We start from the raw sequence: 27,496 nt of genomic DNA on the forward strand, positions 1-27,496 counted from the left end.
CCCCCTTCAACCTCTCTGTTATGGCCTTATGCAGGCACTGGGGAGACGACCCACTTTGTCCCTAATCTAGTGACCTAATATATCTATAATGTTCCTGATAGGGACAGTTGGTAATGATTGTGGGCACCATCTGTTCCCTCTGACCTCATGGTTGATGTAACCTTGAATTTTCATATATCCATGTGGAAATTTAATGTGACTTTTAGATATTTTGACTAAAAGGTTGTCTTAATTACCTAGTGCTATTATTACAAAAAATACCCTAAGTAGGTGGATTTAAAGAATAGGAATTCATTTTCTCATGGTTTTGAAGAATAGAAATCCAAATGAAGGGTTGAGCTCTCAGGGAGTTACCTTCCTTAAGGGTAACTCCAGGAGCCCTTTGGCATTCCCCACCCTGTGTTTGTATCTCTAGGTGTGTTTTGCTCTTCTTATAAAACACCCCAGATGTGATTAGTATTAGAACCCACCACCCCCACAAAGGTGGAATGACCTCATTAACATAACTGGATAATTTCTATTGCCAAAATGGGTGGTATTTACATGTATAGGGATTAGAACATTACCACGTAGTTTTGGAAGACAGTCCAATCCATAACGACTATACATTGAAATTAAGGGTGTATAAAGTGGGTTGTGGTTTTCTAAAAGCCTAAAAAGTCTTTTAGGTAGTCCATTGTCCTTGAGCAGCTTTGCCTTATTTACTGACAGTATTCCATAGCTTAACATTAAGTTCAGACGTGTATATAAAGCTGTGCCTTGTTTTCTTGCTGCAGATTTGAAGGAACATAAGGATAAACAGATGCTTCTTTTAGGGATGAGGGGTGTTGCTTTAAACTTTGACAGACTCGGAGTGATGGGCATATTGACATGACTAGAGTTTAAGTTTTGAGATGCCCTATATGTCTATGCCAAGAATAAATTAGACGTGTTTTAAACATTAGAATAGTTTGACTGGGGGACGGACAACAGAAAAGTGGGTGAAGGGAGAAGCGGGATAGGGCAAGATATGACAAAATAATAATCTAAAAATTATCAAGGACTCTTGAGGGAGGGGTAATGGGGAGGGAGGGGTAAAAGAGGATTTGATGCAAAGGGCTTAAGTGGAGAGCAAATGCTTTGAAAATGATTAGGGCAAAGAATGCACAGATGTGCTTTATGCAATTGATGTATGTATGGATTGTTATAAGAGTTGTATGAGTCCCTAATAAAATGTTAAAAAAAATAAAAGAATAGTTTGAGATTGTGCTTATACTGAAAACATTTCATTATATTTGTTACAGTGCACAGAAATTTGAATCATGAATTGCTGATTAAAACTTTTAACATTTTCTTCGGGAGAATTGTTGGTGATCTTTGTGCTAGCAGATAAGACTTCGTAGCCTAATTCCCAAGAACCTTCACCTGGTGATCATTCCCAGGTCTCCCCCTAAATCGCATGCTACTGAGGACAACTTGCTCAGAGTTGTTATTTTGCAGCTCCTCATGTAGGGATTTTTTTTCTTTTGATTTTTTTTATCATAAATCTGTTACTCAGAATTTTAACTTTCTAAACTTGATAAATTGTCTTCTAAAAACCAAAACAAAACAAAAAAACACTTTGCCTTCTCCAGGAAAATTCTCTTATTCATCCCATCACAGTTTTAGTCTTTTATTTTGGATCTACTCAGCTTTTACTGTTTTATACTATAGTTTCATTTCTATTTCTCTTTTAAGTTCTTTTTTGCCCTATACATTAGTTTATCATGTTTCTTTGGTTGAGTTATGAAAATTACTAGCTTTCATGTCACATGTTTTCTTAATTGTTATAGCTGGCTTGTAACTTGCTTAGCTTTTATCTTTGGAAAGAAAGGATTTCCATTTACATATATCTTTCAGAGGAAAGCAATATTATCTCTATGAGAGTATGTATTCTAAGGCTGATTATAGCGTTTGCATAGAGGTCAATATTAACCTGTCATCAAAATCTTATCGTGTGGGTTCAAGATGACCTGTGTCCTTGGCTAGGAGAAATAACCTTTGCTACAATTAGGATATCATGATCTAAGGCTTACAGCCCACACTTGAGAACTCACGCTGGCAGGTAGGGGCTGGACAGACCTGAAAAGACTCACCCAGAAGACGGATATCAGCTGTGCTCAGGAGGCATGAATTAGCCTTCCACATAGAACTGGCCAATAGAAGCCCTGAAACAGGAACACTCGAAGAATTTGATTAGAAGGGACACATTAAATAATTCATTGCCCTGCAGAAAGGTAGTGTGGACTGGGAAGCTGCATGCTGGGAACCTTCCCAAACCTCCCTGTATGTTATTTTGATTGTAAGTCAATTTGTAGTCATAGGTGTGATATATTCTATGTGATTTCAGAGTCATTGCAGGGAATTGTTAAAACCAAATGGGCAGTAGGAACCAACAGGTCAGAACATGTACTTAAAAGGAGTGTTAAGAAAACAGATCTGAAGTTAGAGTCAGAAGGTTGGAGCTGACATCTGCCCATTTGGCAGTCTGAAGGGTGATGCCCTCTTAAAAAGATGTGAGCTATGTGCTAGCTCCAAGTGGCTCAGGGCACATGTGTTCCATGGGGCACCAGCGCAAGGATACAAAAATAGGAATGTGATGACTGGATCAATCTCCACATTTAGATCCATACTAACCCTTACTGTACATATAATCAAAATACTGACACACAAAAAAAGGTAATTAGAAAAGTTTAATTTAATGAATCTATTATTTATCAGTATTTTTAGTTTCTATTAAGAACTTAAAAATGTATACGTGTGCCAATCGCTGAAGACAAATGGGTGCATAAGCAAATGTGAAGAGAACAGATGGTGCCCAGCTATCAAAAGATATAGCGTCTGGGATCTAAAGGCTTGAAGTCAAACAAGTGGCCATCTAGCAGGGAAGCAAATAAGCCCTCATGGAAGAAGCACACCAGCCTGTGTGATCATGAGGTGTCGACAGGATCAGGCAACAGGTATCAAAACAAACAACTATAGGGAAGTGAAAGAGGGGTGTTGGAGTGGAGACCCAAAGCCCATCTAGATAATTGGACATCCCCCACAGAAGTGCTATAAGGAAGGGATGATTCAACCAAAGTGTAGTGTAGCACTGATGAATCGCACATCTTTCCTCTAGTTCCTGATTACTTCCCCCCCCCTCCCCACTTTCATAACCCAGTTCTAACTTACAAATTTGTCTAGACCAGAGAACACATATTGGTACAAATAACAGTTCTCGACACAGGGAATTCAGGACAGATAAACGCTTCAGGAACAGTAATGGGAGTAGTGTTAGAGGGCAGGAAGGGTGAGAAAAGGGGAACCAATCACAAGATTGGATATATATTTCTCCCCCCCCCCCCTTGAAGGGGATGAATAATGGAAATGTGGGTTAAGGGAGACAGTGGAGAGTGTAAGATGAAATTACAATATATAGTTGATCAAGGATGCAGGACGGTGGATGAGGGAGGGGAAAAAACGAGCTTATATCAAGGGCTCAAGCAGAAAATGTCTTGAAATGATGGCAACATATGTACAAATATGCTTGATAAAATTGATGTGATGAATGTTATAAGAGCTGTAAGAGCCTCCAATAAAACGGTGGTGAATAAATAAATAATTCGTTGATGAATTACTTCTTTTTTAATCATTTTATTGGGGGCTCGTACAATTTTTATCACAATCCATACATGCATCCATTGTGTCAAGAACATAGGTACATTTGTTGCCATCATCATTTTCAAAACATTTGCCTTCAACTTGAGCCCTTAATATCTGCTGCTCATTTCCCCCTCCCCATTCCTTCCTACCTCATGAACCCTTCATCATTCATAGATTATTATTATTTTGTCATATGTTACACTGTCCGACGTCTCCCCCCACCTTCCTCTCTGCTGTCCATTCCCCAGGGAGGAGACTATACGTAGATTCTTGTAATCGGTTCCCCCTTTCTACCCCACATTCCCTCCACCCTCTAGGCATTGCCACTCTCACCACTGGTCCTGAAGGAGTCATCTGTCCTGGATTCCCTGTGTTTCCAGTTGCTATCTGTACCACTGTACATCCTCTGGTCTAGCCAGATTTGTAAGGTAGAATTGGGATCATGATAGTGTGTGTGTGGGGGGGAAGTATTTAAGAACTAGAGGAAAGTTATGTTTCTTCCTTGCTACCCTAAAAATGTACATGCATGTTCCAAAGTTAGAAAACTTTATTATTATTATTTTTGTAGTTAGTTCAAGTAAGAAAATTTTAATAGGTATATATGATATGCTTGTGTACATGTATGTCCATAAGTATGAGAATGTATAGACATGCTTATTAAATATGTATGTACATATATACATGAACATATGGAAAAACAACATTTGAAGATGTATCTTGAAGTACAATGCAATCTGTGCTAGGGTATCTGCCTTCAGGGAAATGCAGTTAATACTTTTTCGTATGTATTCATAACTACTAACCAATGATGAAGTAATTGAAGACTTCTAGTGGTCTGGACACCAGAAGGACATTATGCTTGATAAAGAAGAAGGGCAGCTAAAAAGAGGAAGGCCCTCAAAGTGAGATTGACACAGGACTGGAGCAGTGTTTTATTCTGTAGTACATAGGTTTGCTGTAGCAGTTAGATTTGATGTCAACTTGAACCTGTGTGACAGTGTAGTGAGAGTCCAGCCTATCAATAAGGTAAGCCTAATGATGCCTCCTTAAATTGTGGTCTTTTATAAGAGAGACTCTTCTTCTTGTCCTTCACCTTCCTCTTTGTTGGGACTCAGTGTCTGCCTCCAGGAGCAGCCGCAGGTGGGCCGCTATACCTGGGAACCAACCTCCAAGCTGTCTGCGCCTTGCCATCTTTCTACCAACCATGGATCTATAAGATTCTGTACTCATTGCCCGATGATCATCATTCTGCTATTACATGAGTCTGAAGAGGGTTCCAGCTAGCCTCAGACCCATGGACTTGAGTTGGACTGGACATTAATTTCTTGATATAAAATTACCATATATACTTGATTGTGTTATTCCTAGCTTAATTAATCATAGATTTTCTGATTCAAAATGGCCAATACCAGCCCAATTCAGCTCATAATACTTAGGATGTCAATCTTTATTAGTTCCATTTCTTTTTTTACCACTTTCAATTTTCCTAGATTCATACTTCGCACATTCCAAGTTCTGATCATTAGCAGATTTCTGCCGTTCTTTCTCCTTACTTGGAGTTGTGCCCCATTAGCAAATGAAAATCTTGAAGCCGCCACTTCAACAGTCATGGCAGACTCTTGTCCCTATAGTCAACTCTACCATGTTGACTGTAGTACTTCTCAGACCATGTTCTGCTTTCATTCGGTGGGTCTTCAGTCTCTGACAATGTTTTGAAGCCGTGCTTAAGGTTTTCGCAGCTACTTCCTCCCAATTAGGTAGATTATTGCTTCTTCATTGTCTCTTCTTACATAACCCTGCTGGCATTTGAATACAAGTGATGGAGCCTTCACATCACAGCAACACACGAGCCACCACAGTACGACAGACAGACAAATGGTAGTGGGACATGCTAGAGAAATAGAAACTCTACCTTCAAAAATGTATAAACCTAGATGAACGTGTCAAGAAACAGTAGCCTCACCGTTGATTTTAATAAAGGTTTTATGATATTGGAGCAGTACGTTTTAAAAGTACTTGTATCCTTTGCTCAGTGCTGTATAATTATTTGGGGGCTTCTCTTATTTAGGAACAATTAAATTTTTATATTCTTCTCCTATGCAGAAATGTTTGACCACACAGTAGCTAGATTTCTAAAACAATAGCCCATATAGACTATCTTGAGTGCTCGCTTCGGCAGCACATATACTAAAATTGGAACGATACAGAGAAGATTCGCATGGCCCCTGCGCAAGGATGACACGCAAATTCGTGAAGACTATCTTGATACAATTAACATTAGCTTTGACAATCAAAAGATTTTCAATGTCCTGTTATGATCTAGGCTTTAGGATATATGAATTTTAAATCTTTTTTCATTTTCTATAATTTCAAAGATTGAATACACGATACAAGTAATTCAGTTTTATTATATGTATAATATTTCTTCATTTAACTATCAGATAGAAACCAGGATTTCTTTAAGATGTGGTAGTGAAATTTATAAATAGATGATTTTATTGAGCAAAATAGCTGACATTTTCAGAATGAATAAAGTTCTTTTTTAATAATAATAATATACTTGGATTTTGGTGTTTATCCAAATTAGGTTCTCCTTGAACGATTTTTAGGTAATTTATATAATTTTTTTCTGTGCCATCGGTTGCAGTTTTCCAACGCATCAACATTCTCATCATTACTATTGTTTGGTGTGTTTCCCTCTGAGTGATCTAGTTCCCTTGACTGTGTTCCTCTCTCATATTTGCTTTGGGGTAAATACTGACTTTTTGTTCTCATGTAGAATGCTTCTTTTCATTTTATAAGCCAGTCTGTTGTTGAGCTAAATGGTAATGTGTAGAAATAGCTTCAGTTCTATCTTCAAACATTATCTTAGTGTGATAGTCATGGGGGTTTATAGTAAACAGTATAGAGTTGGACATACCTGGCCTCCTCTGGCTCTCCTATTGCCATGAAGCCATGTCAAATGTGTTTCTATGGTCCATCCTTCTTTACCTATTCTGACATTAACCATTCTTCCCACTGCACTCTACTTCTGAAGTGGAGTCAGTAATTCATTGCAGTGGCCACACAGAACTCACAGACAATACTCACGATTAAAAGTGTTTATTAGGGAAAGTAATTGGTTACCATGGGTCAGGATGCAGTAAAAAAGCAGCTATTGGTCTACAGCAGCATCTTTGGTCTTCTGTCTTTCAGGAATATTGTCTCTTTGTCTGTGCCTCTATGAACCAGGAAGCTAGCCCACCTGTCACTCTGTCCCACAATTCCACATTCTTGGGCCAGATGAGGAGAAGGTAGCCCATAATATTATCACTGCTTCCCTGAGCCCGTTGTACCACAGTCTCTGGTGCATGTAGCCTCGGTGTCTTCTACCACTTGAGACCGGCCTCTTGGACATGCTCGTCCAGATAGTCCAGGGTTTCTGTCTCATGTGACAGCTGTGATAAACTTATGGTTTGCCTTTCAGCTGACCATACCTCCCAAAGAAAACAAAACATGGTGTCTTAAGTCACACCTTCCAAAGAAGCCCCCAAGGGAGACAGTGGTTGGTGTTAAGATATGAAAATAATTATAATTTATTAAGGGGCCACCAGGGTGGGAGAGGAGGAGGGAGGGACAAAAGAGGAGCTGATAACAAGGGCTTAAAATTGGAAAGTAAATGTTTACAAAATACTGATGGCAACATGTAAAAATATGCCAGATATAATTACTGTATGGATTGTTATAAGAAGTCTTAAGAGTCCCCAATTAAAAAATTGAAAAATAAAAATAAATAAAGATACCCCCAAGAAAACAAAGGGTGTGCCTTGTTTCACACCCTCTGCTAAAGTCAGCTCTTATTCTGCCTTAATCCTGTCCATTAGCATAACAGAACGACCTCAAAAATGGGACATAGCCACAGGCAAAGTAACGAATTATACAGCATCACAAAAGGAATCATAACTAGAAGGGCCATATTAATCAACTACACCTCAGGGTTCTTCTAGCGTCAGTTCAGTCTCAGTCTTTAATTTCTTCTAGGCTCCATCAGTGCCTAGCAGTAGGTTTTTAGGAAGTTGAGTTTGTTCTCTATGTCTATTGTGTCCTTTGTCAGAACATCCAGGTACCATCTAGTCAGCTGACCTCAGGTTAAAGCTGCACCTCACGTGGGCTATTAGTCCCGTGGATTAGGAACTTCTGTGAGCCTTGGATTTCCTTCATTCTGTGTTGCTCCAGATTAGGTAGAGATGAGCAGCTGTGTCTTAAATGTGCACCTATAGGATTTTAATATCTCACATGCTATTTACCAAAATTAGAACATAGAACATTATCTTTGTGAAGTGTTGTGCCAATTAGCTAAGCCAGCAGTTCTCAACCTGTGGGTCATGACCCCTTTGGGAGGTCAAATGACCCTTTCACAGGAGTCGCCCGATTCATAACTGTAGCAGAATTACAGTGATGAAGTAGCAACAAAAATAATTTTATGGTTAGAGGTCACAACATGAGTAACTGTATTAAAGGGTCACGGTATTAGGAAGGTTGAGAACCACTGTTCTAAGCTATCTTGCCAGTCCATGGCCCCAGGCCTTTTCACGGAATAAGCCATTCTTTTGAGTTATATGTAAATATCTAGGAAGCTTCTATAGTTGGGTCCTCTAAGTGGGCTGTTATATATGTAGATATTTAAGGAATGCAATTTTTTATCGCTTTGTCACAGCACAAAGTCACTCGATAAATTTTATGATAAATATACATTTGTTGTGTTTGTTTCTAATTTTTATAGCTATACATTCTTTCCTCCAAAGATAGTATAAGCACTGAGTTTTGTTGGTGTAGTTAGCTGCAGTCCTGTTGACCCCTGGTGTTTGGAGACCGGTGAATAATGGGAAAAGAGCCCTGGGATCCCGTTTTTTTTTTTTTTTTTTTTTTTAAATTTTAACAATTTATTGGGGCTCATACAATTCTTCTCACAGTTCATATATATACATACATCAATTGTGTAAAGCACATCTGTACAGTCTTTGCCCTAATCATTTTTTTCTCTTTTCTTCTTTTACATTTTATTAGGGACTCATACAACTCTTACCACAATCCATACATATACATACATCAATTGTATAAAGCACATCCATACATTCCCTGCCCCAATCATTCTCAAGGCATTTGCTCTCCACCCAAGCCCCCTGCATCAGGTCCTCTTTTTTTTCCCCTCCTCCCTCCCCATTCCCCCCTCCCTCATATGCCCCTGGTAATTTATACATCGTTGTTTTGTCATATCTTGCCCTATCCGGAGTCTCCCTTCCCCCCTTCTCTGCTGTCCCTCTCCCAGGGAAGAGGTCACATGTGGATCCTTGTAATCAGTTCCCCCTTTCCAACCCACTCACCCTCTACTCTCCCAGCATCGTCCCTCACACCCTTGGTCCTGAAGGTATCATCCACCCTGGATTCCCTGTACCTCCAACCCTCATATGCACCAGTGTACAGCCTCTGTCTTACCCAGCCCTGCAAGGTAGAATTCGGATCATGGTAGTTGGGGGGAGGAAGCATCCAGGATCCGGGGGAAAGCTGTGTTCTTCATCGATACTACCTCACACCCTAATTAACCCATCTCCTCTCCTAAACCCCTCTATGAGGGGATCTCCATTGGTCGACACTTGGGCCTTGGGTCTCCACTCTGCACTTCCCCCTTCATTTAATATGATATATATACATACATATATACATATACACATATATACACATACATACACACACTTATATCTTTTTTTTTTGCATGATGCCTTATACCTGGTCCCTTGGGCACCTCGTGATCGCACTGGCCGGTGTGCTTCTTCCATGTGGGCTTATTTGCTTCTGAGCTAGATGGCCGCTTGTTCACCTTCAAGCCTTTAAGACCCCAGACACTATCTCTTTTGATAGCCGGGCACCATCAGCTTTCTTCACCACATTTGCTTATGCACCCATTTGTCTTCAGCGATCCTATCATGGAGGTGTGCAGTCAATGATATGATTTTTTGTTCTTTGATGCCTGGTAACTGATCCCTTTGGGACCACTCGCTCACTCAGGCTGGTGTGTTCTTCCATGTGGACTTTGTTGCTTCTGAGCTAGATGGCCGCTTGTTTATCTTCAAGCCTTTAAGACCCCAGTCACTATCTCTTTTGATAGCCGGGCACCATCAGCTTTCTTCACCACATTTACTTGTTCACACACTTTGGCTCCAGCCGTTGTGTCGGGAGAGTGAGCATCATAGAGTTCCAATTTAATAAAAGAAGGTATTCATGCATTGAGGGAGTGTTTGAGTAGAGGCCCAAGGTCCTTCCGCCACCTTAATACTTGACCTATAAATATAGACACATAGATCTATTTCCCCATCCTCCTATATATATTTGCATGTACATGTCTTTGTCTAGACCTCCATGAATGCCCTTTGACTCCTAGCTCTTTCCTCCATCTCCCTTGACTTTCCTCCTGCCCTACTACCATGCTTCATCGCCACCTGGGCTAGAGTATACCTCTTCTCTAAGCAACCTTACCCTTGATCATTTCCCACCAGGCCTGCCACTCCCACTTCTCTACCATTTGTTTGGGATCCCGTTTTTTCACTGACTGATTTTCAGAATCAGATGACCAAGCTTATCTTACAAGCTCTGTTTTAGACAAGCAGCTCCCTTGAAACCCCCTTTCCATGACTGCAGCATGCCAGTACCCGCAGACACACAGAGGTCTGCAAAAGGTGTGTTGGCTGGAGATTGAACCCAGTCTCCCACGAAGGGGAGAATTTTACCACTGAGCCACTGCTGCCATCACATGGTAACCCGAAAAGGAAAAACCACTGCTGTTGAATTAATTACAACTCTTGTCAACCATGTCGTCCAGAGTAGAACTGCTTTATACTGTTTGCAAGGCTGTAATTCATTACAGAAGCAGACTGCCTCACCTTTCCCCTTTTTACGAGGAGTTCAAAACCACCAACATTTAGTTAGCAGCTCAACACTTATTCCACTTTGCCCCAGGGGCTCCTTCATGACATGATCTTTTTTTTAATATATACCTTTGCCAAGTAATCATCCTATTGATTGAGACAGCAGATTTTTCTCAGCTGCTTCATGTTTTAATTTGAATAATATTGTGTCTGCTATTATAAAAATGCTATGGAAATCTGAATCATAGATCACTAGTCTTGCTTCATAGTGTCTCTTGGAAACGATCCCATTTGAGAAATGGCCGAGCAGATGCGTGTAGTCTTAGAATTGCCAGACAGTTCCTTATGTCTTGGCAGCTAATTTTCTGAGCATACAAAATTGAAAAACGATTCAAAAAAGAAACATTTTGCTCTCATTTTCTTATTTCTTTACCGTGCTTTACTGCCATTGAGTTGATTATCACTTATGTAGGTTTTCTGAGGTGTGAATCTTTATGGAAACAGAGCCTAATTTTTCTGCTGCAAATTTGGTTGATGAGTTCAAACTGGCAATCCTGTATTTAACAGTCCAGTACTTTACTTATAGTCCTTGCTTATTAAAAGTACATATATATTCCTTGATCTCCAGCTATTAGAAGATATAGTGTCTGGGGAGGGGGGTGGTCTTAGAAACTTGACGGTAAACAAGCAGCCATCTAGCTGAGAAGCAACAAAGCCCACATGGAAGAAGCACACCAGCCTGTGTGATCACAAGGTGTCAATGGGATCAGGTATCAGGCATCAGAAGACCCCAAACAAACTATCATATTAATGCAAATGAAGGAGACTCAAGGACTATCTGTGGACAATTGGACATCCTCTTTCAGAAGGGTAGTATCATATGTGGAGGACATATTAAAGTCAAGAATTTTGTCCTGCTTGGATCCATAATCAATGGTCTTGGAAGCATCAGTCAAGAGACTAAAAGACGTGCTGCCATATGGTTTATCAGGGATGTGGGGGTGAGGGAGGGGGTGAGCGGATTTGGGGCGTAAACAGTGAATGCAGGAGGGAGGAAGGTGCATTGGACTGATTGTGATGCTGAATATAGAACTCTTTTTAAAAGCAACTTAACTGTTGACGTGTATGATACATGAATACTGTATCAAAAACTATGGCTAAAAAAAAGAAACTCAACTTGACCAATGATTACATGGGTGACGGGGCAAGAGTTATTGCTTAAGGTGGCATTGAGTGTGGGTTAATGGGGGTTGTATTAATTTGGAAAAGAATATCAATAATGGTTGTATAAACAAAGAGTATAATCAATGGCACTAAATTATACATGCAGAAGATGCTAAACTGGAGAATATTTTGTTGTGTATGTTTTTTGCCACAATTTAAAAAAATAATCACACAAATAACAATGAGTACAAGAAAGAAGAAAATGTTCTAGACTTGATTGTGGTGATGATTGTACAACTTATCTTGATATGATTAGTTATTGAATTATATGACATATGGAAATGCTAATAAAATTTTAAAATAATTAAAAACATGCTGCATTAAGTAAATGTGCTGCACAAAATTTCTTTAGAGTATTGAGAAGGTAAGATGTTATTTTGGGACTAAGTGCACTTCACTCAAGCCTGACCCTGCATGTGAAAGTTGGACATTGTGTAAGGAAGGCTAAAAAAGAATCAATATGTTTGATGGTGTGGATAAAGAATATTGGCTTTCCGGACCTGGCTGAGCAGAAGGCTCCATCATGGGAGCTGATATTTGCCACAATAAGGACCGAAAGTTTTGCTTCAGGGAACCCAAGGCCATCTACCTGCGCCTCCTGGTCAAGCTGTAGAGGTTTCTGACATGGGGAACCAACTCCACCTTCAATCAGGTTGTGCTGAAAAGACTGTTTATGAGCTGCATTAACTGGGTGATCCTGTCCCTCTCTCAGATGATCCGGAAGATGAAGCTTCCTGGCCGAGAAAAGAAGACAGTCTTGTGCAGCACATTTAACTAAAGCAGCGTGGTTTTGTTTAGTTTTAGTGGCATTTCATCCACATGCCATACAAATCAATAATTCAATTATATCAAGATGAGTTGTACAATCAACTTTGGAGCTGTCTTCTGGACAGCTGTGGTCATGGGAACCATAACAGATGATGTGCGGGTGCAGAGGGACCCAAACTGAAGTTGTACATCCTGGGAGTGAGCAGCTGGGCCCAGAGCCGCATCCTGAAAGCTTTGGGCAAGATCCTCACCTTTGACCAGCTAGCACCGGACTCCCCCAAAGGCTGCAGCACTGTCTGCTGTCCAGGACATGCAAGGGCCAGGAGGGGTACAAACATTTCGGTAAGGTACCAGGGAACCCCCACATCCACACCAAACTATATGTCTACTCCAAGGGCCAGAAGTTCAAGGGAGTCAGAGGTCAATGTGCCAGTCGCAGTTACAAAAACTAACCCCAGACCCTGTCCTGTTATTAAAAAGATTTTGGATCTTCACTGCAAAAATAAGAATATTGAAAGGATAGTGGACTGCCAAAAGACGTCTTGTAAGAAGTACAGCTAGAATGCTCCTTAGAGGCAAATATGGGGAGACTGTCTCACATACTTTGGGCATGTTGTCAGATTAGGCCCGTCCCTGAAGAAGGACATTGTTAGCTAAAGTCGAATGACAGAGTAAAAGAGGAAGCCCCTGGACAAGGTGGATTGACACAGTGGCTGCAACAGTGGGCTCAAATAGAAGAACAATTGTGAGTATGCCACAGGACCAGGCAGTAGTTCATTTTGTTGTATATCCAGTGACTATGTTGGAAGTGGCTGGATTGTACCGAATAACAACAACACGGTAGAAGTACAGGGTCAAAGTCTTCCCCATGTTAGTAGCTAGTACTATCAAAACATAGAAATTTTGTTTGATATCTAGCTTTCACTTCACCACCATATTCATATTATTATTGGCTCCACATCCAAATTTTCCCAACAAATTCAGCAATCACCATTTTCATCACTTTCCAAATCATTACTATTTCTCACTTCTGGTTGCCACCTCATTGGTCTCCCTGCTCTCAGTCTTATCCCATTGCTATTTATTCTTTGCATAGAAAGCCAAATAGTCTACCTGAAATATAAACTATCAGTTTTATTTTATCTACTTTAAATTCTCCAGCAGTGTTTTATTGCAATTGAAACAAATTAGAAAATTCTTACTCTGTCCAACAGATGAGTGTGTAATCTGATTGTGTTAAGCAGGGTTCTCTAAAGAAACAAAACGAGGACACTCTTGATTATAAGAGGATAGGTTTATACAGCGAGAAGGAATACAACAGCTAATTCGTCCACACAGCAGAACAGAGGCTTCAGTTCAACTAACTTCCATGAAACAGCTAATATTACTGGAAGTCCTTCAACTCATGTCAGCTGCCAGGTCCAAGGACAAGAAAGCAGGCATTGGAGTCCTTCCTCAGGCAAGGCCAGCAAGCAGTCTACCCACAGGCAACAATCAGCAGGGTGGGTCACCAGCAGTCAGTAGCTTGGGAGCTTAGCAAAGTAGGCCCAGATGGGCTATCAAACACAAGCAATGCAAGGCGACAGGATCCACTAGTCTCGAGCTTAAGTGATGTACACACTAGTGGTGTGGCAAAGCAGGTTTTAAAGGAGCCTCAAGCTCTAGCAACACAATCTACAGGTTGGCTTGGCCTGCAGGTAATGTAGCTCACTGATTGAAACAGAAGTAGCAGGCTCTGGTACCCTCCAATAACCAGAGAGCAGGAGAGAAGTGGGGGGTGGTGGGGACAGGCCTTGGAGAGCCATTTATCTTTGCCCTCTAATCTAACTGCAACCTGATTAATCCCACAACTTCCTATTGGCCAGGTTGGCACAATAAACCTATCACACTTGACCTCTGCCATCTCCAGTTTAATTTTCCCTTAGAACAGTGATTCTCAACCTTCCTAATGCCGTGACCTTTTAATATAGTTCCTCATGTTGCCCCAAACATAACATTATTTTTGTTGCTACTTCATAACTGTAATTTAGCTACTGTTATGAATGGGGTGACCCGCTGTGAAAGGGTTGTTTGGCCCCCCAAAGGGGTCGCAACCCACAGGTTAAAAACTGCTGCCCTAGGATATGAAACTGAACTTGCCAACCTAATTGTCACGCTGTACCTTCCTCTGACTTTTCGTTAATTGTGAATTCTCTTAACTTAGAATAACTCTTTTACCTTGGATCATCTAAAGTTAATTAAGTTATCCTTAGATCTTATCTCTAGTATACTTTTTAAAAACTGCTCTCACTGAGTTTCACTAAGAATCCCATTGTTCTGTGTACTTTTCCTCATGGCTTTATCCCTTTCTGAAATTGTCTACAATAAACATAGAGTTATGGCTGTATTCCTCATGTTACCCTCCACTACTTTATTAAACTTTTGAGGGCAGAGACGACATTTCCCTGTTTTCCATTGCATCCAGTGCTGACAACACTGCTAAGTATAGCTAACATAGGTGCTGAGTACATTAAGCCTGTTGTTGTGAGGTTCCATCGAGTTGACTCTGACCCATAGTGACCCCACGCATAACACAACAAAACGTTGAGCCAACTCTGTCCTGCGCCATCCTCACAATTGTTCCTATTCTCGAGCCCATTGATAGAGATTGTGTCAATCCATCTCATCAAGGGCCTTCCTCTTTTTTGCTGTCTCCCCACTTTACCAAGCATGATGTCCTTCTCCAGGGACTGGTCTCCCCTGACAGTATGTCCAAAGTATGTAAGGCAAAGTCTTTCCTTTCTTGCCTCTAAGGAGCACTCTGGCCTTACTTCTTCCAACAGATCTGACCTAAATTTTAAAAGACCTAAATTAACTTTAAGTCTTTGGCAAAACAACGTTAAAGGAATCCAGGCTAAGCTATTCAGCAGCTCTTGAAGTTCGACATGTTTGTACTGTGTTTCACATACTATAAACATTTACTAAATATTTTAACAAGAAAGAATGCAGAGAGTTCCTTAAACTCTCTCTACAGAATCTGTCGTCTCTCCCAGTATTTTTCCTATTGCTCTTGTTAAAAGTTTCCTAACTCTTGCTCATTTATAAGTATATTTACATATAGTGAACCAATATATTTCATCTAATATAGATGACCAATGTATTGATGAATGGGAGACACAGAACCAGCATTCTAGTCTATTCTGTTTCCCAAGTGTCAGGTCAGGTGAGACTCTGATCCAGTTTCTTGAGTGTTTCCCCATTGCCATTAAATTAATACAAGTACATACTATTTATCACTTAAGGCCACTGCCCTTGTAGTTTCTATGACCTTTCCTGTCTTTTTCCTATCTTCTCTAAATAAGTCCTGTACTTTTCCTTGCTTGTTTCCCTCCTAAAGATTTCATTTAGTCTCCAAAAATCCAGATCTTCTGCCAATTCATGTCCCAAATACCTCCAACTTCAATATTCTCTCAACTTAATGCACTTAATATTATACAGTGCTTCAAGTCAGCTTCAAGGTCTTCTTAAAGAACTTACTTATCTTTTGTTTTTAACCACCTTACCATAGTTTCTCCAACACCATGAGCACATGGGAGACATGTATTGTGCATGTGGATTGCCTTAGAAGTTTGGATAGCTTACTTAAAATAGAAAATAAATGAACATTTTCTTCTCTTTACCAGTGTTACTCAGAGTTGTAAGGCCTCAAGGGTATTTGTTATCATTCTTTATGAAGAAAGTAATGTGTTAGTTGTTCATAGATATTTTGTAAAGTCTAATTTAGTGGTCTTCAGTTTTGACTGCACACTAGGATCCCTTCCAAGAGATCCTGAAAAATACAGATGTCCAGATAGACCATTTACAGACATTGTGACTAATTAGTCTGAGGAGCAGCTTGTGTGTAGGTAGTTTAAAAAACTCATCATTGATTCTTCTAATACAAAGAAGATGGTAGAGAGCCACTACTAAGTAATATAATAAAATATTTCTGACATGAAAACTAGAAATGTTCAATTAACTCAAATTATATATAATTTTGAATTAAATTGCAGATATTTTACCTTGTAGACAAATGAACTCTTTGAAGACTTGAGTCACTGTTTTTACAAGTGGTTTGATAGCTTATATGGGAAATTAATGCCCACTGCTTTTAGGGATTCTTCCTACGGCTTCTTCTCTCTTCTGAATAGATTTAACCAGCAGACTTCCACTAAAGATTGAGAAATCCACAAAGTAAAATAAGACGTTTCTCAGTGTTGATATTTGTTATAATTTCTTAAAAGCTATAATGATTTTCAAAAACGTTCTCTTGGTCAAGAAAATGTCTCGTGGGAAAGAAAGAAGTGTGCTTTTGACACAGGCTAAAGTTTTTTTAATGCATTATAGGGACTCTGTATTCAATAAATGTTTTAAATAAACTTTAAAGGGGTTTTCATGGAAAAAAGTGAAAAACTTTGTCTAAAAGTGTGTTTAGGAATTTTCTAAAAATATTAAGCATGATTGTTAACTTCCTTACTTTGGGATATTATTGTTAGATGCTGTTGACTCAACCCTGACTCATAGCAACCACATATGCGCAGAGCAGAACTGCACTATCGATTTTTAAGGCTGTGACCTTTTAGAAACATATCACCAGTTTAACAGGCTTGTTTTTCAAGGTTCTCTGGGGTGGATTTGAACCACCAAGCTTATAGATAGTAGTTGAACACTTAGCCATTTGCCAGTCATGGAATCCTCCAAATTTAATTATTGAAATACCAAGTATATACATTTTTCTTTAATTTAAAAATATATGAATAAATATTGAATTAGTAAATCTTGCCATTTTGCATTGTACCACAGAAATCACTGGAATATTTTAATATTATGTTAGAATGAGGTTACGAAAAGCAACAGGTAAAAATGCATTTTATAATTGTGTTAGTCTGGGTACATTAGAGAAACAATTCCACAGAAACATGTATAAGAGAGAGTTTTACATAAAGATTAAGTGCACATCAAGAAAACATCCCAACCCAGTGCTGCCCAAGCCCACAAGTCCATTAGCCCATATGCCCAACACCAATCCACAGAGTCCTCCTCCATCTTACAAAGCACACGCAATGATGCCGACTGCAGGGTGAAAGCCGAATCAGTGAACATGTAAGCATCTCAGTGCTGGCAGGGGTCTCCACACGGGTGCTCCAGCAGCTAGGGCTGCATCAGGGTAGGTCCATGCCGCTTCTTGGGGATGTCTTGCAGGAAGTGAGTCTTGCCAGTTGAAGCAGCTGCACCCAGGTCCTACCATCAGAAAGCAAGAGACCCAAGAACTAGAAAGGTGAGGCTCACTGAGCCATTTATCTCTCTGCCCTTCAATTAACCCCTTATGTGTTTATCGGCCAGCTTGGCACAATAAACTACCTTAGTAATGAACCTAATGTAGTGTTGAATCTCAGTGTATTGATAACTAAAGTTGTAAAACTTATTTTCCAAGTTAATGCTAATTTCAATTAAGGCTAGTATTGTGTTCTATCCTTTTTGTGGTATTCTGTGTGGCAGAGAAATTTTTATAATAAAAAACTTAATTCTAGGAGGCCCTCCTGTGTGAGGTTTCTCTCTGTCTCTGTCTCTCTCTCTCTCTCATCTCCATCGTCACCTCTCTTCATAAAGGAAGAGGGCCTATGCAGCGAGCAGGGTGGGAAGGGAGGGTGTATGTTTGAACTTTCATCCCCATATCCCGATATATATGATGGCAGTGAATAATAAAACCTAAGCGTGACAAAGAAAAAAATTTAATTCTAGTCTCTAAATAAGTTAAAAAATGAAAAAATGTGTTGAAGAAAAATCTCAGAAATTTCAAATCAATTGACAAGGAAGCATACCCGAAATGAAAGGGCGTATGAGACTCCACGGGCATATACAAGAAATTGTAGATCATGAGAAAAAAGAGCTTAGGCAAATATTGGGAGTCCCTAGCACATATTCCCAGAAATTTTTTTTTCACACATAACTGAGCTTTGTCTCCAGACTGAAGCAACAAGAGTGGTGTAATGAATGTTGGCTTTGGGAGCTCTCAAGGCAGAAGTTCCGATTCAGGTCTTTTTACGACTCCCTGATCGCAGAGGCCAGCTTAGCTATGTAACAGTTCATGCCAGATAAAGCCATCCTTAGGCAAGTTCACTGTGAGACTTTCCAGGGAGCCTCGGACTTTAAACAGCACATCGTATGTCTTGGCCAAAAGTCAAGCCTTAGTTAGGCATCCCCAGAACTTCCCCAATCAGCTGTAAATTAACTCTGTCTTACACATTTCCTGAGCAGTTTATTTTTAAAAAGAACAAGATGACATGATAACTTACATGTATAAAAATAAAATAAAATTTAGAATGTGCTTTATATGCATTCATGCATGTATTTGTGCTTTCTCACAGGTTTGTGACTTATATGGCATAATTGGGCTTTTTCTCCATGTCAGTTTCAAAATCCACAAAGGTTAAGTCATTGGTGCAGATCACACGACCTCTTGATGGGATAACCAGATCTAAAACCCAGACCTTCTGATTTTCACCCTAGAAAGTTTTCATCATTTCATGCCAGAAATAGATATACAAATGATTTACCATCCTCACCCCCAGCCAGACCTATGGGTGTGGGGCTCAGCTCAAGGGGAGTCCCTCTGGGATGAGGGGGTACAGTGAATGGTGTGACCCTTTGCTGGGCATGCCTACACAGTAGGGTATGCTGGGTTCCTCTAGGGTGTCCCATATGGGCTCCAATAAATTTCTTCCTTTTTGCTTAAAAATAAATAAATGAATGAATTACTCTTTTCTGGCTAGCCTGTAGAATGTTACACAAATTCATAAACTATAAAACTATGAACAAGTGGCCATCTGTAGAATGTTACACAAATTCATAAACTATAAAACTATGAACAAGTGGCCATCTGTAGAATGTTACACAAATTCATAAACTATAAAACTACGAACAAGTGGCCATCTAGCATCAAAGCCCACATGGAAGAAGCAAACAAGCCTATCTGACCACAAGGTGCAGAAGGGACCAGTTATCAGACATCAAAGAGCTAAAAACCATATCACTGGGTGTCCACCTCCCTGATACGATCAATGAAGACAAACATGTGCATAAGCAAATGTGGTGAAGAAAGCTGATGGTGCCCAGCTATCCAAAGATATAGTCTGGGGTCTTAAAGGCTCAAAGATAAACAAGTGGCCATGTAGCTCAGAAGCAACAATGCCCACGTGCAAGAAACACACCAGCCTGTGTGACCACGAGCTGTCGAAGGGATCAGGTATCAAGCATCAAGGAACAAAAAATCATATCATTGAAAATGTGGGTGAGTGCAGAGTGGAGACTCAAAGCCCAATGGTAGCCAACTGGACAACCCTTGCTGAGGGATTGTGGGGAGGAGATGAACCAGGCAGGGTGCAGGGTAGCAACGATGAAACATATAACTTTCCTCTAGTTCTTAAATGCTTTCTTCCCCCCACTATCATGATCCCTATTCTACCTTGCAAATCTGGCTAGACCAGAGGATGTACATTGGTACAGATAGCAAGTAGAAACAGGGAATCCAGGACAGATGACTCCTCCAGAACCAGTGATGACAGTGGCGATGCATGGAGGGTGGAGAGAATGTGGGGTAGAAAGGGGGAACTGATTACAGGACTCTACATATAGCCTCCTCCCTGGGGGAGGGACAGCAGAGAAGAGGCAGAGGGAGATGTTGGACAGTGTAATATGTGGCAAAATAATAATAATATATGAATGATGAAGGGTTCATGAGGTAGGGGGATGTGGCAAGGGAGGGGGAAAATGAGCAGCAGATATAAAGGGCTCAAATAGAAGGCAAATGTTTTGAGAATGATGATGGCAACAAATGTACATGTGTTCTTGACACAAGGGATATATGTATGAATTGTGATAAGAATTGTACAAGCCCCCAATAAAATGATTAAAAATAAATAAAAATAAAATGTTAAAAAAAAGACATACGGGCTAATACCGGACTTAGGGACTTGATCTGGACTGGGATTGGATGCTTTCTCAATATTCAATTACTCTTGTATATAAAGCTCTTTCTTATACACACACACACACACAAAACAACTATAAAACTACGTATCCACACGTATGCCCTTATAGATTTTGTATTTTAGGGAATATAGTGGTTTCAGTATCTTTAGATTTTTTTTCAATGACTTAAAAAAATAAGCCTGCAATCAGCGTCTGAATTATTTCCTTTTACTTGTATATTAGGACAGAGATATGTTTCAATGGGATACAAGATAATGTATATTTGGAGAGTTATTTACATGGTTATCCTGAGGGTTGCCATACATGTCTGACTATCAGATTGGATGTGCGGGATCTAAGTAATATATGCGATGAAGATAAAGTTATACCAGCGCCTATCTTTGGAAGGAGATGAGGCTTCCCACTTCTACAAAGATTTAGCCTCAGACACCCACCAAGCACTTCTAGTCTGCCCTATAGGCTCACTGTGGGATGGAAACGACTCAATGGCCCAGAGTTTGGTTTTTGAGTCCCTGTCTTTGCCTTGATGGTTTAGTGGTTATATGTTGACCTGCTAACCACAAGGTCAGCAGTTCAGATCCACCAACTGCTTCCGTCTACAGAGGAAGACGGGGCTTTCAACTCCTATAAAGTCTCAGAAACTCACAGGGGCAGTGTTACACTGTTCTGTAAGGTTGCTATGAGTAGGAATTGACTCGGTCTTTATCTTTCTCCTGTTCTCTATACTGGTGTTTTATTTGTTTATGATATACTTTCTTGTGTACGCTCCTCTCTTCAGAGAATTTAAAAATAAGTAGGATGGAGTCCTTGCCTTTAATGATCTTCCATCTTTTTAATTTTTAATGAATTAATTCTGTAAGAAAGAACCGAATAATGTACAAAATATTATGTTTTTTTAAGAGCTAGAGTTTGGGGGGGTCTGATTTATCTTCTAGCTGTCAGGAAAGACTTGAGATGGGTGCACTTTTGTGCCAGGGCTTGAAGATGTAGGAACTTGTCAGGGAAAGAGTGAGACGAACAGCCCAATCAAACATAAGTGAAAAAAGAGACAAGGAAATGTTTTTTAAAACAATGGGTTAAGTAGTCCGTTATACCTGAATCATAAATTACATGAGTGTCTTAGTTATGTGGGGCTGCTGGACTAGAAATACCACAAATAGGTGTGTTTAACAAACAGAGACTTATTTTCTCACAGTTAAGGATATAAGAGGCTAAAATCCAGGCTGGCCGTCGAAGGGCAGACTTTCTCTCTCTGCTTCAGGGACGATTTTGGTTTCTTTTCAGACTTTGTTCCCCTGGGACCATGTGCGGTGGAGCTACCTTCACTCCTTTGAACTTTGTTGCAGATCCTTTAACCTAATACAATAAAACTCTGTTTCCAAATGGGCTTCTATCTACAGGGATCTGGGTTAATATTCCAGAACCTATTTTGAGGACACATTTCAATGTCTAACAAGGGGGACTGGCAAGAGATGAGAATCTTTCATTCCAAAAGAAGCATGGAGTCTAGAAATTATTTTTAACAGAAATGCTCATCACTAGATAACCTCTGTTCCAGATAAAGATGTATCATAGATCATGAAGAGATGACCAGCCGTAAAGAGATCACTTTCCAATCGATTACAACAGCCCTGGGAAAAATGATAGGCTAAAGGTTAGAACATGGAAGTGGGATATACATGGAGAGTCGACTTAGGAGTAGAACCATTATGAACATAGATAGAAATGAAGGAAGCATCTGTTAAAAAGTTTGGGTACTGGCAGATTGGTCTACCTCCTTGTTGTTGCACTTGAGCTTGGTGAGACCCAGTGCAATACAACTGAGTTCCTGATTCTAATGAAGTGTTCTCCATATCACCCCTGGCTTCTTCTGTATCTCTAACAGATCATTTTAAACTAATAATGCTACTTACGTTTATTTATGATTTATACTGCACTTTAATATAAATTCTTTTGACTTCTTCAAAAACCCGGTGAGATAAGAACAAGGATGATTCTGTGTGAAGGCCAAAAAAAAAAAAAAAAAGCAGTACCAGTGATATACTTACTCCAAGTTTATTTAGTTTTATCATTTGACATAAGTATCCAGATTCATTGTTTATTTATATTGATGAATTCTTGAAATTTTCACTAGGCTTAAAATGATATTCAAACATCATTTTAAGGTGTTAGTTTTTCTGTTTGTTTTTGTTTTGTCACTTGACAAATCATTTTGCAAGTAGGAACATCTTCAATGGTTGATAAACTCATTTTAATAATTATATTTATTTAAAGGAAAACATTTTTATAAATGCTGAATTTTATAAAATATTTAATGTGACCATTTTGATAGACAGTCTATCATAGAGGACTATTTAAATACAAATTTCACTATTACTGTGAATCCTTATGGAAATTGCTAAGCCTCTATCAACTTTACTGTCCGTAACTGCAGAATAATATTTTAACTATTGGATCAGAATCGATATCTTTATGTAACGTAAGAAACACCTGGGGACCTAGTTAAAATGTGGATTTTGAATTAGTATTTGTGGAGTAAAATTACAAATCCACCGTAGAGGTTCGAACAGGAATGAACAAATAAAAGCCTTTATTCATTGCCTTCAAGTGTCATTTTCATGTAAGTTCTTTTGCAAATAATTTCTTTAAATCCAATAGCATCGATATGATTTATAAAGAGCCCTGGTGACTCAGGTAAGCATTGATGTACCAGCTGTTCCGAAAGAGAAAGATAAGGCTGTGTACACTCTTTAAAGATTTACATTTTCAAAAACTCTAAGCAACAGTTCTACTCTGCCCTATAGGATTGCCATGTTTCAGAATAGACTCAATGACAGTGTGTCATATTTATATATGAGTTCTATTTAAAAGACATACTCTCTCACTGGCCATCCAGTCACTGCTGACTCATAGTGACCAAATAGGACCGGTTGAAAGAATCCATGTGGGTTTCTGACACACTCACTCCGTACAGCAGTAGAAAACCGCGTCTTTCTCCCTCAGAGCCCGGTGGTGTTTTCAAACTGCTGGCCATGTTTAGCAGCTCAGTGTGTAGCCACGACACCACCAGAGCTCCTACATACAATGTAACTGAGAGACAAACTTCTACAGCAAATTAGCTTGCTTACTTTCAAAAATTATTTTTATATATGATCAGAAGTTTTCAGGTATATTTTAAAAAATCTATCTTAAAACGTCTTTTATCAAGCTCTGAACTGAAATGACCCCCAAAGGTCACCTTTCAGCTAGATAACAATTGGTTCATAAAATAAATGACACTCTTCCAAACTAAAACCTAACTGACAGCCATCGAGTCATTGCTGATTTACAACAGCCCTGTAGGATGGAGTAAACATGCCCATGAGTTTCCAAGACTATTACTCTTTATGGGACTAGAAAACCCCATCTTTTTCCCATGGAGCAACTGGTGATTTTAAGCTGCTGGCCTTTTGGATCACAGCCCAATGCATAACCACTACACCACAAGACTCCTTTTTATGCTGCTCTTGGTAGTGGGTGGGGTGGGGTGAGGTGGTATCTGAGAATGTTTCAACGCTGCGCAGAAGGTTTTCAGTGGCTTCTTCCTCTGAAGTGGGGAGCCCAGTCCATCTTCAGCTGAGCAGATCATCAGAGATGCCGATCTGCTGCTCTTATATGAAGAAGAGTGCTCCACCAGGTTTGGAGGCAGGCTGATTAACACCCTGGCTTGCTGAAAGGGAGGAGGAACGGAAACCCTTGGTGAGGAAGATCAAGGATTGTAGTCTTCAGAATGGGTTACAAGGAAGACTAAAGTTCTCACAGCTAGACCAACAGGCAACCGCATGGTCAATGGAGAGAAAGTTGAAGTTGTGAAGCGGTTTGTCTTGCTTGGATCCACAATCACTACTCGTGGAAACGGCAGTCAAGAGATAGCAGATGCATTGCATTAGGTAAATCTGCACGAGACCTCTTTAGAGAATTGAAGAGCAAGGATGCTATTTTGTGGACTGAGGTGCACCTGACCCAAGCCATGGCGTTCTCCATGGTATCACATGCATGTCAACGTTTACATTGAATAAGGAAGACCATAGAAGTGTTGATGCATTTCAATTGTGTTGCAGGAGAAGAATATTGAAAGTACCGTAGACTGCTGAAAGGACAAAGAAGTAAAGCCGCAATGTTCCTTAGGGGCAAGGATGGCAAGACTGTCTGAGATACTTTGCACATCTTGTAGGGAGAGGTCGGTTCCTGGAGAAAGACATCATGTTTGATAAAGGAAAGGGGCAGGAAAAAGAGGAAGGCCCTCGGTGAGACGGATTGACACAGTAGGGGCTCCAGCAGAGGAGCGTGGAGTGTTCCGTCTGCTGTACAAAGCTCGCTGTGGCTCACAGCTGGAATGATGGCACGGAAAGCAGCCTGGGTGGGGCAGATCTGAAAACATATTTAACACTGTTAGGCATTCAGAGAACTTGTGGTTTTCTCCTGTGCACTTACAGTCTCTGGAGAAAGGGGGAAAATTATAATGGGACAAATTTTTTAATTTATTATGTTAAAAGATTACATTATACATGCCTCTGATATTTAAGAAATGATCACGATAATGATATTTAGGTTCATTTTTTACAACCAGGCCAATCATCAGTACTTCTCCAGGACTATACATTTCAGAAAATTACCGAAATAAGTGTATTTTACTTAGTGGACTGGCCTGTTTGTAGAAGATTGATTAGGGTGTTAAAGTTCATTTTCATGGGGTATGTTATTTGATTATAAGATGTAATTTATCCCTCAAAACTATTAATGACTCCAACATTGAACCCGTCATTCAACTATATTATCCCTTGTTTATTCTTTTTCACCATGTATTTTTATTCATAACGAAAGAATATTTTGGAATTTACCACATAAATTTCTTTTCTGATTTTTAACCTTTATGGTTTATTAAAACGATGTTCATTAATATATTTTCTTTCCTAGACAAGCCAAGCTGGACCTCAGAGTTGCATCAGCAAAAGTGGAAGATTTAACCAAAGAGACCGAAGATCTTCAAGGACAAATGCAAAAAAAGGCATCAATTTTCTGTTTCTTTTAACAGTTTTATTGGTATATAATTCACAAACCATATAATTCATTAATCCAATTATATTAAGAAGAGTTGTACAATCATCACTGCAATCCATCCATTTTAGAACATTTTCTTCATTCTTGTGCTAATCATAAGTAGCTCCATCAATTATCTGTTTCTAAAACAATTGAATACCCTTAGTTTGGTTCTCTATACAATTTATTGTTGATCTATTTTGCTTTAGGCATTAAAGAGGGTTAATAGAAAGTAAATTATTTCATTGCCCCCCTAAAATGTAAAGTATGGAATTAGGAAGTAAATCAAAATGTTGGAAGTAATTTTATCAAGCATTTTTATTTCCTTTCACTTTAGAGTTACTAAAACATCATAAGCACATAACTACTAAAATGCAAATTAATGCAAGATCAAATTTGGGTTAATTGGTTGATGTTAGGTGAAAGAAAAACATTAATACATGTTGCCTTGTACTAGATTGTATGTCATTAAAATATTTATTGGCATGATAGATTGGCTCATTACAGAGATAATAGAGAAATTTCAGGAGGGTGTCAGGAAAGATAAGACTTTAGATTTATATGGATTTAAAGATTCCCGCTCTCATACTTACTGTGTAAGTTTTCTAAGCCTAATTTCCTGATCTGTAAAAATTTGACTTCCAATTAAAGTAGATTTCTGAAAGGATTATGTGAACCCTCCATAGATAACAATTAACAAAACTGAGTTAATTTTTTAAAATCCTGCAAAGTATTCAAAAGCAGAAAGAAGCTGAGAATTTGTCTCGAATTCTACTGCTATGACTTTGAAAAAGAGCAACAGAAAACAATAGTCACGTATGGGTTTAAGATGGCCAAGAGCAGATTTTATGGTTGGTAAAATATTTGGAATTCAAACAGGAAATCTTGGCAGCAAGAGAACTATAAATTAATAATGCTTAAATTCTGAGTATACACTCTGACTAAATATGGCTAACAGCTGAACCATGCACGTGGGGCAGAAGGGCAATGGATTTCAGAGAGCCCGCTGCAAAACATAGGCAGAGATGTGAAAGAAATAAGTGTTTTGAAACAGAATTATTTGGAACTAGACACTCACGTTTGCTGCTGTTTAGAATGGAATCCAGTTCTGAATTGCGTGCAATTCAGGCAGCATAGCTCTGAAGACTTAAGGGTTTAAAGCTGGCAGTGAAAAAGAAAATCACTGCCATCACATCAATTCCAATTCAATTCCAACTCATACTGACCTTACAGGGCAGAGAGGAAACTTCATCATTCTCCCTCAGAAGGCCCTGGTGGTTTTGAACTGCTGATGTTGCAGTTAGCATACCAAAGCATAACCGAATACACCACCAGGAAAGCTGGCAGAGCAACTGGGCATTTACAGAGCAATCACTCAAACTCATTGCCATCACGTCTATTCTGATTCATGGTCACCCTATAGGGCACTATAGATGTGTCCCTGTAGGTTCCAAAACTAACTCATTAAGTAGAAAGCCTCATCTTTCTCCCTAGGAGCGTATGGTGGCTTTGAACTGCTGTCCTTTTGGATCACAGCCCAACATGTAACCACTGTGCCTCTAGGGCTCCAGGAATAAGGAATCCACCTAGAAAATGAGCCTCATTGCTGCCCAAAGCCTCAACTGATCCTCAAATTTTGCAGGCACAGAGAGGTCTCTAGGTCTAGCTCAATTTGTGAAAGGAGAAAGGTCAATATCAGCTGCTGTGTCGTTTAAGGACAATGGATTTCAATGGTTCAATCCAAGCAAGACAGTTAACTAATTGAAGAAAAATAAACAGTAAACAATCATCTAAAGACTAAAACAGTCCGTGGATACTGCATTGTATTATCTACTACCAAAAGTGCTGTC

At 39.5% G+C, this 27,496-nt stretch overlaps 1 protein-coding gene, 1 non-coding gene and 1 pseudogene across 2 annotated transcripts in view; all 3 read left to right on the forward strand.

Moving 5' to 3' along the window:
* SCLT1 (sodium channel and clathrin linker 1) overlaps positions 1-27,496 on the forward strand; it is a 223,238-nt gene that overhangs the window by 64,362 nt on the left and 131,380 nt on the right. Inside the window, exon 10 of the mRNA XM_075543790.1 lies at positions 25,524-25,614. Coding sequence (XP_075399905.1) covers positions 25,524-25,614 — 91 coding nt within the window. The remainder of the gene's footprint in view (positions 1-25,523; positions 25,615-27,496) is intronic.
* LOC142443990 (U6 spliceosomal RNA) lies at positions 5,827-5,933 on the forward strand. Its single transcript, XR_012783687.1, has one exon. It is a non-coding gene; the product is annotated as a U6 spliceosomal RNA (small nuclear RNA).
* Positions 12,313-13,009, forward strand: LOC142443464 (large ribosomal subunit protein eL18-like; annotated as a pseudogene).

Source organism: Tenrec ecaudatus, chromosome 3 (assembly GCF_050624435.1).
Source record: "Tenrec ecaudatus isolate mTenEca1 chromosome 3, mTenEca1.hap1, whole genome shotgun sequence".
In the NCBI taxonomy this organism is placed as follows: domain Eukaryota; kingdom Metazoa; phylum Chordata; class Mammalia; order Afrosoricida; family Tenrecidae; genus Tenrec; species Tenrec ecaudatus.